At 39.9% G+C, this 12,810-nt stretch overlaps 1 protein-coding gene and 1 long non-coding RNA gene across 2 annotated transcripts in view; one reads left to right on the top strand and one right to left on the bottom strand.

Annotated features, from left to right (window-relative positions):
• LOC139081644 (uncharacterized) overlaps positions 1 to 3,688 on the bottom strand; it is a 121,019-nt gene extending 117,331 nt beyond the window's left edge. The window contains exon 1 of the long non-coding RNA XR_011536800.1: positions 3,606 to 3,688. This is a non-coding gene — a long non-coding RNA (uncharacterized lncRNA). The remainder of the gene's footprint in view (positions 1 to 3,605) is intronic.
• The window catches only part of GALNTL6 (polypeptide N-acetylgalactosaminyltransferase like 6), a 1,099,146-nt gene that overhangs the window by 911,361 nt on the left and 174,975 nt on the right, over positions 1 to 12,810 (top strand). The window contains exon 7 of the mRNA XM_070608036.1: positions 642 to 825. Coding sequence (XP_070464137.1) covers positions 642 to 825 — 184 coding nt within the window. The remainder of the gene's footprint in view (positions 1 to 641; positions 826 to 12,810) is intronic.

The raw sequence follows: 12,810 nt of genomic DNA, 5'->3' as shown, positions 1-12,810 counted from the left end.
TATCGGACCATCTGATATATTTTTGAATATGATAAAACAAGATAAAATGTATAGCTTTGGTAAACAGCGTATATATCAAAGAACAGTAGCAAAATAGGACTTGGCAAAATCTCTGATAAGCCTGAAAGCACAGAATTCTGTATATGATCTGTCAGCATTTGGTGGGCGAGGGAGACAGCCACCACGGCCATTATGAGATAAGACGCTAAGAAAAACCATGAAGTTAAATATTTACATTTTGGAACCTCCAGAAAGCAGGCCACTATTTTCTCAGCAGTATGCTTGAAGGAACACAAGTCCTGTTTATACTCCATGCATGTTGGATGCACTATAAAATGACAGATTGGGGACAGGTCAGAGCAAAAATGTGACAGAGGTAGAGCTAAATGGACTTTCTGCAAGTCTCTTTGGGACGTAACTTTTTTAAAGGAAAATACAACAACACTAATTGTACCTAATCACTGTCCCATCGTGTTAAGTCCAGCACTCAAACCGAGATTCTGCTAAGTGCTCTAACGACAGCAGAGAACCAGGCTGCAAGCAGCATGCATTAGAAGGGATCTGTAGGCTTCTCTTTGCTGAAAAATGATAGATAACCTAGGCAGGCATGTCATTTCCTATTTTGTGCTTTCATTTTTCAGACCAAATTGCACTAAACCACAAAACCATCGTGTGCCCCATGATCGATGTCATTGACCACAATCACTTTGGGTATGAGGCACAAGCTGGGGATGCCATGCGAGGCGCCTTCGACTGGGAAATGTACTACAAAAGAATCCCCATCCCTCCAGAGCTCCAGAGGGCAGATCCCAGCGACCCTTTTGAGTGAGTAGCAGCTGAGGGAGGGGCCAAGGGAGAGAGGGCAGCTGACTCATTCCAGGCGTGTCAACCGGGGACCCATGAGGACAATTATCTCTAATAAAATGGAATAAAACAGGTGTCAACAATATGCAGAAGACTGGAGAAAGGTCAGACTTACACACTGTGGAAAATTACAAGCTGTGCTGAATACGTGCATCACCCCTTCTCAAACTTTGCTAAGCAAGAGAGAACGTGTACAGGTGTGAGAATCAGGAAAACGCAGTTAACAGAAAATGCATGGAGAAGGCACGCGTGTTCTCCTTTTAGATATTCTCTTAGATATTCTCTCATCATTTTCAGCTCTCTCTATTCTTTTTACTTTTCCCTAAAGCATTATTTAAATTAACTATTTTACTTTTGTTTTATTGGGGAACGATAGAAAATAAGAACGAGAATTTAAGCCTAAGTTCTACACCCTGTTGGGAATTGCCTCTCTATGAGGGAAGGCAGCACTCCTGAATAGGTGCTCCCATAACTTGGGAAATCCAATCAAAATGATCTACCCAGAGTAAATAATCATTGACAACCCTGCCACAAATTTAAGTTCTACACAGATAAGAATTTACAAGAATCTATTGATTTCTACAAAGCAAAATCCTTTTTTTTCAGTGTGGACAGGAGAATTGTCCCTAGCAAGAAAAGAAATATGGCTAAATTGGACAAACTATTAGAGTCATTAATGGTGAACGGTGAATTTTTTCCAAAGGTTAGCCCAGAGATTGCCCAAAGCATGCTATCATCTCTGCTTTACACTGCACCGTTTTGTTCTCATTAAAATGTTTACAATTTTAAAACTTTCATATATTTTTTGTTAGTGCAAGAAAAATGTCTATGATCAAGGCTTTGCACACTCACTAAGAACCCGCACAAAATGCATTAAAATCAATATCATCTTTTTATTACTAATATGGGTTATGAAAGTTTGCAGCGAAGAAGCTCCCGAGTACAAAGCCACTTCTGTGACACTAACACTTTACATTACAATGAACACTTGATAAACATCAAGAAAACATTTCCTCCAATTATAGTCTCTAGAAAGGTAAACTCTTGGTAAAGCAAAGGGGATTTCAGAAGACATTAGCTTGATAAAATGGAAGATAAATCAGTTCTTTTGCAATCTGAAGCACACTCATTCAGCATCCATAACTTGTGAAGGTAGGCCTCTTCAGACTCTCAAATTGCTAGAGAGTTTTTGAGAAGAAATAACAAAGGCCCTTTGTTACTCTGAAATGCTGTAGCCAAGATTTCAAGGATATTCAAAACTACTAGAAAAGTTTTTTAGTGATGTAAGTGAAGGAGTTTCTGGTAAGCATTTGAAGTGGGTCCAGCTGAGAGATGCTCTGCAGACTTGTCTGGCAAAGAGGCTCATGGGAGGACTTGAAGCCAGGTTGGGGGTTGGGGGAGGATATAAAAGGACACTAAACACAGTGTAACTGTTATTAGATAGCAGCTGACAGTAGAATAGCCACAATCCAGTCGTTACTATCCAAGGTTGCCATGTTTTAAAGGTTAGAATTTGTCCACGATCGCTTTTCAAATACTGCGATGGTGACTGGGTTGTAACGACCTTCCACTTTACTTCCACGCAGTAGCAGAATGCAGCTCCTGCCTTCTGCAGAAATGGGCTCAAGACGCTACCAAGGGAAACTCAAATGGTGAAGATTATAAAAGTATTCTCAGTCCCTGCACTGACAGTTGGAATTTTTGTCAGGCAGACCCGGCTGTGGCTCTCACAATCTCGGGCACCTTGCTTAACCCCAGAGCTGGCGGAGTTCGTACCTTTCAGAATTAAATTACCTCTTGTTCCCATCACTACTTAGGCGGTTGCTGTTCTGTCAAAAATTGCATTTGTCTATTGAATACTACTGCCTTGCTGCTTTAAGCCCCTTTGATTCCTAGGAATGTGGACACTTTAGCCTTTTATAATAAGTTGGCCTCCTGGAGGTGTCCACTTCGATCGGAAAAACTGCATTTGCCTTCCCGATAATAAAAGAAGGTTACCCAAGCAGCTATGAGCAGTGTATCAGCAATTCCATTATCTCAGCAGTCACCTGAGTGTGCTCTAAACAGACACGCTTTAGGCTAAAACTTGCTTCTCTAGATGTGAAGCTTTAAGATACACAGAACGAATGTAGTCTATCCATAGACGGCTCTCAGGGTCTTTCTTGTTTCAAGTGGCTGCTTCCAGGAGTGTGTGATTTCCTGTGGGAGGAGGAGGAGAGAAGGCCAAAAAGATAGGACTAAAGGAACAAAAGAGTAATATATAAATGTGCTGCAAACCCCAGAACTATTCATACAATATATATGCAAACATTATCTTTCTGTAGCAAGTTGATCAAATGTCCACAGTGACAAGACCTGAATTCTCTCATTTATTCTGCCATTATTTGAGTTTTCAGTGACTAACTATTGACTACAGTAGTTTTTCAACCTGCAAACCTGTGAAATTAGTGGGACATAAACAGTATTTAATTATTAATGAATTGAATTAAATTGAAAGTTTCAGAGTATTATACAAATACGTAAGTGTAAAGTATTATTTCTCAAATGTTTAATTTCAGTTATAATGCATACATCATTCTGAGTCATGGTATAAACTGTATTTCTTAATATAGGTTACCTGGTCCAAAGAGTTTAAAATCTACCAACTTCATAAACTGGGAATTGAGACCTTCAACAATCTGACTAGGAAGGAAGAGGAAGGGTCATAGAGAACTTTGAAGAGTAAGAAAAGATTTACTTACATTTGCAAAGGGCTTTAGTTTTCAGACAAACTCCTCCTAGAACATGAGAGAAGATGCAGTATTCATAGATCAAATTATATGGCAGTCACAATTCTGATTGGATTGGATACATTTGACGAATGTTCTCGTCTTTAAAAAAAACCAAAATACTTCCCTTTCCTACTGGCTTGTATCAACATGTAACGCTTTTAGGAAATCCTTGTTATTCATGACTTTTGGAAAGTTTCCTTATTCTTGGTTTATCTCTAGTTCAGGGCACTCAGAAATGTAAGCCTTTTCTGTGTGACAAAACAGAATATGTTCCTTTAGTTGCAATGACAAAGGGGAGGATATTCATTTGCTTTCTGAACACTAACTCTTCCCCAACATTATCTTGGCATCTAAAAATCTAGAAAAAATATTATCTTGTCCAACTTGCCTTTAATGCAAGCAACCACTAGACAATGTCCAAGACAGATGACCAGCCTCTTCTTGAACTCTTCGGGGACATAATATTTGCTACCTCAAAAGACAGTTCATTCCATTAGACTGATAAACAGAAATCTTTTCCCTTGTATTCAGAAAATTCTGCCTCCGTGATCCCAAATTGTCCTACTTCAGCCACAGGGAATGTCTAATTCCTCTTTGATGATAGAGCTGTTAAAATATCTGATAACAGCTACCATCCCTCTCCCTCTCAAGAGGGAAGAAAGAAGTTCTTTTCTTTTCCAGACTAAATATCTCCAGTTCTACCCCCATGTCTTCCAGGTCCTCCAGAATCCTGTGAAAGTTCATGCTCCTTTATGCAGCTGCTCAATATATGTAAATTCACTTGACTACTGCAATCTCATGCACGTTTCCCCAGCCTATTCACAAGGATAGCGTGAAATAGCCCATCCAACATATCAGGAACTCAGGCCCTAATATATGCGTCTGTCAACCATAAAAGTAAAGTTAGTTTCTAGGGAATTTGCACTGGTCCCTAGACATCATGCTTCCTTTTGCTAAGTACTCACAGTGAATTCAGTGGTCTATTCAGTTTTGCAGGTTTGCTGTATTCTTCAGAATCTGCCTATATCCTATCTTTGAATTGCGGAGAAATTACTTTTACTCTGCCAATCTTCCTCAGATCTCCACAATTCCTCAAAGACTTCTAAAACTTAGAGTTTTCATCATCATAGATGGAATTCTTGTACACAGTCTTTAGTGAGGACTGACATTCTCTATTTTCCAGCAATATATAGCACCAACTTCCAAAATTTTAAAAATAAAGATATCTACACTTGCGAGTAAAAACATGTTACAGGATACAAATGTCCATTTATTCCCTCAGGGAACCTATGTCCACAGACACATCAGTTTGAATTCAGTGACTCCTCATCTAGGCCGCTTACCTAGCCTAGAAATATCCCAGGGCATGGATAGAAACGGCCATGACCCGTTTCAAGGCACCTCAAGGTCAGCACTTCAAATACCAATGATCCCCTGAGGGTCTAAGGGCCAAATGTAGAATCCTTGTGTGCTGAGTCTGTAATCCTAAAGTGTGACGTACAGCCCATGCTAAAATGGATAAAATTCAACTTCTTTGAGACAGAGAGATGTATCACTGTTACATGGAAGTAGAATGCTTTCTAGAGATTTACTGACAGTGTCTTCCTTTGTTCTTCCAAGGGACAGAGTACAGATCCTTGGGAACTTGCTGGCTCTCTTCCCTATACAGGAGTGTGAGAAAGTACTGATGCCAACACCATGTAGAAGTAGTCAATACCTCTTGGGTAACAAAAACAATGTTGTACTAAATTTAAGTTTAGAATCTAATTGAATTAGAAAAAAACATGCAAATAATCATAAGTTCAAGCTAGAAGAAACCTTAGAGGCAATTCAACCTCTTATTTTTATAGAAGAAGAAATCTAAGCTATAGAGTCTGAGCGACTTATCTTGTGTTGCAACCAATAAATTTAACAGCTGCTACTTAGAATCTGGGGGTGCTGACTCACCATTCTGTGCTACATTCTTTCTTTCAAGTCATGGTGGAGAAAATTGAGTCGTTAAATGTCTACTACTAAGAGCTGGGCTAGGAAATTTACATATATTGCTAACTAATCTTTATCTCAAGTACATAATTAAATATACTGTCTGCATTTTTACAAATGAGGTAATTCAGGCTCAAAGAAGTTAAGCCAATTTCCAAAGTTAACACAGGAAATTGGAATAAGGACCCAGATCTAAGGATTCCCAGTATTCCTTGGAAATTTCCACCTCCCTTTGTACTCAGAGAAGATGCATTCTGTGGTGCTTAAGGAATAATCAAGTTCAATTAGAAAAAAACATTTTCAGAGAAGGCAATAATTTCTTCTCCAAGCAGCAATGCATGCTGGTAAATGACTATCACAAAGCTGAAAACATCACTGGCCTTCACCAATCTTTGCAGCAACATTGTCTCAAGACATGTTCAGGACACTGGGTTAAACAAAATCATTCCAGAGTTGCCTTTTCCCGATAGATGATGCCTGCACACAGCTGCCCATGGAGAGGTGTGAGTGGGACTGAGACCTAGCCAGCCCTCTGCTCAGAAGGCCATGGGCCCAGGCTTGGGCTGACCAGCCTGGTAGAAGAGGGGCTCTTTCTCCTTGGTGGGCCCAGAAATTTCACCTTATTAATGCAAAGAAGAGAACAACAGATTGAGGATCAAGTTACTTGATGCCTAGAATGAATGACTAGTTTTTCAATACCTTATTGATTGAATTATTGACGTTCAAAATTTTAACATCCCGCTTGGGTAAATTCCAATGAGGATTGAGCTGCATGCACCTTAGTACTCAAAATTTGAAAGCGAAAGTAATCTCTTTTACTCAAAATTCTTTCCATGTGGATTTTGACCCAATATTGGTTATCCTGAATTTAATCAAAGTTAGTAAGGACTAAAACTGACTCCCATGGGAAAATAGACTGAATTTAAGGTAGAATGTAACGTAAGAAGGATAACTTTAGACGTCTTCTCCACTTTCACCTCGAATTGAACTGAATATTGCTCATCTTCTCTTTCTTTCTGTCCAGCCCCTATTGGGCCACTTGTAAAGCCTGGAGTATCAGTTTGGTAGGGTGGGAGAATTTTGTTCATACTCTACTTCTCAAGCCAAGGCAATATTCTCACAAATTTTGCTATGATTTTCAAGCAATTGCTTCCAAACTTTGCCTCCTTTTCCTCAAAAAATCAAACTGGTGCATACAAACTACCATAGTATTCGCTGCCTCAGCCTCAACCTCCAACCAGATAATTCTGTAAGACTGAGGTGTTGAAATTGCAGTCTCAACTCATGAGAGGATTAAGTTAGAAAATACCCTCATCAATTTAGTCTAGTGATGCGTTCCAGGAGAGTGAAATAGGACTTCAGCTCTCCAAAGCCTCAACCACAGATCTTGCCTGAACTTCATATGATTCCAGAAGTCCCTCAATTAACCTATTTATTTAATAATAACCTATTATTATTAATTATTTATTATGTAACCAAATAACCTATTTCATTAAGCCTATGTAATATAAAATCTAATATTTGTCTAGCACTTCACAGTATGTAAAGCACTTTGCTACATTATCTAATTGATCCCTCATAACAATCCTTTGGTGCAGCAAAAGTAGCTATTGTTATTTTTCCAATGTTGCAAATAAAGAAAACAAGAACCAAAGAAATCGACTCGCTAATAAGAGGCAAAATCAGGATTCAAATCAATGTCTTCTTTCATTCATTCAGACTTTAAATCCTAGAGTTAATCAATACTTTTCCTCTTCTTTGAACAGAAACTTAGGCATCCATTAAGTGAAGTCATTTTATCAATTAATGTTTCATGGCAAGTCCATAATGAAAGCAAGAAAGGAAACAGATTGCCTCATTCCCCATACTGTGTTCTTATCCGTGGACCAAACTAGAGCTGATAGGTTGAAAATGTCAGCTTTCAGTTTCTTCCTAATGAAGGGAAATGTCAACAATGCCAGCTTCTGCTCTGTTTATAATAAGGTCTAATTCAATATGTGACAACCGCAAAAGGACAAAATGTTTAGGGAAAAATACTGTCAAATTTTTAAATGGTGTCCTACTCTATAGAGGGTGAGAATAACAAATGGCTCAAGGGTCTTAAAAACTAATCAAAACATTGAATAAAATCAATCTCCTTCAAAAGCCCAGAATGAAACCCCACGGAAGATTTTTTAAGGTAAAGTTAAACAGTGTAACATAGGCAGAGATGTTCCAAAGCAAGCTTGTTAATTACAGCTCTCTTCCCTTTGAAGACCTCTCCCCATTGCTTGCTTTCCAGGCTCTTTGGCTGCCCTCGTCCTAGTCTCTGGGGAAATCACCAAGTAATAAACAATTCACACCAAGAGGTTGTAAAAATACTTTTCCCTTGTCAGGATCTGCTCACCAGAAATGGCTATTTCTTTCCTCCCTCTGTCAGTGGGTATGATCTTTACCTCAGCAAGGTGCTTCCTATCACTTTCTCCTTTTTTTAGCATCCAGAATAACATTAACAAACTTAATTCCTAAATTAACCTTCACTGCCATTGCCCTACTGGTGCTGGCTGCTCTTCTTTCCTTTGTTCTGCCCTCTTGAGATCTCTGGGCTCCTGAGGTGCCTCTGGCTTTTAGGTGCCTGTTTTTCTGGTTTCTGACCATGTGTTTGTACTTTTTAATCTCTTGTTTCTGCCACCACTCCCTTTAACAGTCACTCGATCACAGGAGACCTGGTAAGTTAGGCTATTTTGAAAGGAGGTGAGACCTATTCCTCCAACCTCAAACAGATTTTTATCCATGTCTACCAATCTCTCAGACCATGGTCCTGGTGGAACTCTAGAATACCTTTACCATGACTTTTGTTCTAACCAGCCCCTACCTTGTTTCTTTGATTACATGTCTTCTTGAACCTTGGATTTCTGAGTCTCATTCCTGCTCTTGCTTCGCTGCTATGAGGTTAGTTAGCTCCTCTATAGCCAGGCTAGAGACTGAATTCTTCATCCCAAGCGCCCCTGGCAATATCAGCCAATCACCTCTAGACCTCCAGTACTATCCATTAGTTATCGACAAATCTGCACCACTTAAGACTTAGCAATGGCTTCTTATGTATTGAAGAATTGTGGAGTTCACAAATTGGATTGATGACTTTTTGTTGTCCATTTCCCTGTTTTTTCAACCACTAACGCCTTTGCTCCGCTTCCTAAGCAGGGGTCTTGAGTCCATCTTTCTGTCTCGCGTGTGATGACTGGTTGCTCTGTTGCTTCCCCACCCCGCAAGATGTGACTTCAGTCTACCTACATTCACTGCTTATCTGGACTGTTTTATGGGTTGTGTCTATGATATAATCACACCGTGTCTGTGTCCAGATCTCCTGTTCCTGGCTCCCCAGCCTTCTTTCATCAAAGTTCTGCTAGCATTTTAGCTAAGGAGAAAATCTCCATGATGCCGTGTAAATATTGTCACAGCCCCGCCTTCCTAGTACTGAAGGTTCAGCAACATTTATTCTACCCATGATAACATCATACTGGAGCATGGCAGAATTTAACAGAATCCTCTGTCATTCACCCAACTTTGACTTCTCTCCCTGCAGAGAGGAATATAGACCCAAGGCCTAGGGATATTCACCTTTGTTTTCTGGCCTGAGGCTTCATCGATAAAATATCTGCTCCAGCTCTACTATTCTCTTTACTTTTCTTCTCCCTCTAATCGTTGCTAACATTGATACTAGAATGGAAACTCCATGAGGGCAGGGAGGACTGTTTTATTCAATGTATTCAGCACTTCATCACTAGTACTTAGTACCTGCACACTAAACAAATATTTATTGAATGGATGAAATAAATATTTAGTTTAGAAGAGGAAATGGTCTGACAAGGCCATGTATATTTGACGAGGTGACCCTTCTTCGGAAAAGGATTTTAGCTAAGGAAAATGGTATAGTACAGTATTTGCTAAGCATAGTATTTGTAGGGCTTCACCCAAAACTAGTTTGAATACAGCACAGATTCTTGTAAAGGAGTGGTACAAAATAAAGACAAAAAAATTATGGTCGAGAACAAACTTCAGAAGGCCTTTATTCTGCATGTAGAAGGGAGAGATGATATAGGAACGTTTTAGGAAAAATTATCTGGTAGCCGAAGGTCTTCCTAGAATCATTTATATGATGAATGATAATTAAAATCATTTTTAAAACTGGAATCCAGGAGATAATATCTTTAACAAAGAGCCTAGTTCTTAAAAAGGTAATGATATTTATCTTTCAATTCAGACATCTAACAAACTCCAAGATGCTGTAAGAATCTAGGGCTGTCTAGGTTCTAGACACTCACTGGAACCCAATGGGAACAATAGACTGTGAAAAGGTCACAAGTCTTTAGTCCTAAATTTCTCACCACAGACATAGAACACATTTGGCTACCAAAGCTATCAGTCAGAACCCAATTCCAAGATTTTATATGTATATATGATTATATTATCATTATTATTTTGTTATTATAATAATTATAATTACGATAATGATTATTATATTATCATTAAATATGATATTATTTATATAAATTTTGCTTGTAAATTGTTTCAAATTGGGGCCGGCCTGGTGGCGCAGTGGTTAAGTGCACATGCTCCGCTTTTGAGGCCCAGGGTTTGCCGGTTTGCATCCCGGGTGTGGACATGGCACTGCCTGGCACGCCATGCTGTGGTAGGCATCCCACATATAAAGCAGGGGAAGATGGGAACGGATGTTAGCTCAGGGCCAGTCTTCCTCAGCAAAAAGAGGAGGATTGGCAGCGGTTAGCTCAGGGCTAATCTTCCTCAAAAAAAAAAAAAATTGTTTCAAATTATTTTCCAAAGACAGTGGATACATATGAATAATAGGTGCAGGAAAGAGATAAAGCCTGGCTTTGAGTCTATGCTGATATCTTCTGATGGGTGGTCTTTGTTCTGGATCACATGCCAGTAAGTGAGTGTCTTAGTGTATTCAAGCTGCTATTTAAAAAATACCACAGACTAGGTGGTTTATAAACAACAGATATTTAGTTCTCATAGTTCTGGAGACTTGGAAGTCCAAAGACAAGGCACTGGCAGATTTAATATCTGTTGGGAGTCTGCTTCCCAGTTCATGGACAGTTGTATTCTTGCTGTGTCCTCACCTGGTGGAAGAGGCAATGGAGCTCTCTGGTGCCTTTTTCATAAGGGTGCTAATACCATTCATTTGGGTTCCATTCTCATGACCTAATCACCTGCCAAAGCCCCCACCTCAAATGCCATTATATTGGGGATTAGGTTTCACATGTGAATTTTGGGAGACACAAACATTCAGCCCATAACAGTGAGATTGTGCTCAGAGATGAGTCATGTATGGGACAGAAAAGAGACTTCAGAAATGAGGCGATTCCCTTTCTCAATCTTCTAATAAACTTAGAGCAAAAATAAAATAAATGGACTAAAATAAAATAAAATAAATAGTAATACACATACTCTCCTTGACATAAATAGAAATGAGCCATATTAGAAAAGTAATATACTTATATTATCTTACCTGTGACTAAAATAACTAGTCTTTATGGCTTGCTGTTCTGATTATGTCTTTGGGGTCCAGGAGCAGTAGCTAAAGTGAGGTCACCTCCACGAAGGCACTGGTTTTAGCCAAGACCATCATTCCGTCCTTCAAAGAAATAATTAAGCAATAGTTATAATGCCAATTGGCAGGGACAAGAGTTTCTTCTCTTTCTTGTTGTTTTTTTTTGTCTAATATTTCTTGGGATAGATCCATCTGGAAATATGTTAAGGAGAAAAGAATATCTGTTTTTATTTCTTGGCGTGCCAATAAAAATTGGACAAAATGAACTCTTGAGGGAGGGAGATTACCTGGTATAATTCACCAGAAAAGCAGAGGCCTAGACCATCTGGCAGGATGGGAGGCCTCCCACTGAGTGGGCAGTGGAGATTCTGAGTCTCCAGTATGCAGTTTCTGACCCAAATGACCTCAAGGGCGCCTTCCAGCTTGAACCTTCTTCAGTTATGGAACTCTGCGGCAACACCGAAATGTTTACTGTTTCTGTACATTTTGGCTTGTTCTTCCATCGTAGGAGCTAGAATGGAAGACAGAGAGTGAACTCAGCCCAGATCCTGCTTGGGAAATTGGGTGAGCCAGGCCAGGAGAGCAGGAGAGTCGCAAGGCCAGAGGGTTTTCTGGGTTTCACTGGACTGGGAGAAAAATTTACCCAGGGCTTCCAGAAGTAGTGCACAAAGGGAGAAATTGAGGAAAGAAGGACAAGTTAGAAGTATCAATGAAAGAAAGAAAGAATTACATCACAGACCAGAAAAGAGGAAGCAAGCCTGAAGGGCATGTGAGGAGAGGCAGACAGCTGAGGGAAAAGCTGTGAGCAGCAGGAGAAAATGGGGTCTGCGCTTACACATAGTGGCCTCGTGGGAGCAGGCAGTATTTCCCTCCCCCTCCCCACAGCCTCTCCCTCCTCAAGTCCACAAATTTAAAAACTGGAGAAGAAAGTAGACTTGCTATGTATTTCTCCTTTGCTTAACGCTCCTGCAAGGATTAAATTTTAACTTTTTATAGTACTAGAAATCACCTCATAGATGATAATTCTAGCACAGGCAACAGTTTCCAAACATACAGTCACAACTCAAACGCTCATTAATATAACCTTCTTTATCTCTATGACTGAACTCAACAGAACCCCCAACTACTGTTTCACTGAGGGCAGCAGGCCTGCTCCTAACACACGCAGCACCCAGGGCGAGAGGCCAATGAAGGCCCTGGAGGGTTATGCCTAAACATTAGAAGTTATAAATCAAACTAATAAACTACTGAATTTTGTTCTATTCTCTTAGCTTGATAAATATACCTTCACATCAACCTGGAAAGCCAGGTTTGAATGTAGAATTCCTCCTCAAAGATCTACAGCTTGTCATGGCAGTGTGCGACAGTACAGCAACTCATGGCCCACCCTTTCTCTTCCCACTTGTTCTGCCTGCACCTCAACAGCTTGTGGGCACATGCAGGTGGACATCGAAGTCCACATGTCCTACTCCATCCACAAAAATAGCCATCCTTTGGGCACCCCTCAGCCTTAAGGTATAAACTCCAAGCCACAAGAGGGCAGTCCCAGGAAAGAGAATCAAAGAAGAGAATGCCACAGGCCTCGGAACCATTTGTGTAGGAATAACACAAACTCTAGTCCCCGGTTTACAAGAGGTG

This window comes from Equus przewalskii, chromosome 2, assembly GCF_037783145.1.
Source record: "Equus przewalskii isolate Varuska chromosome 2, EquPr2, whole genome shotgun sequence".
NCBI classification, from domain to species: Eukaryota; Metazoa; Chordata; class Mammalia; order Perissodactyla; family Equidae; genus Equus; species Equus przewalskii.
Note: the sequence above shows the minus strand (reverse complement) of the source record. Positions and strands in the feature narration are given on the sequence as shown.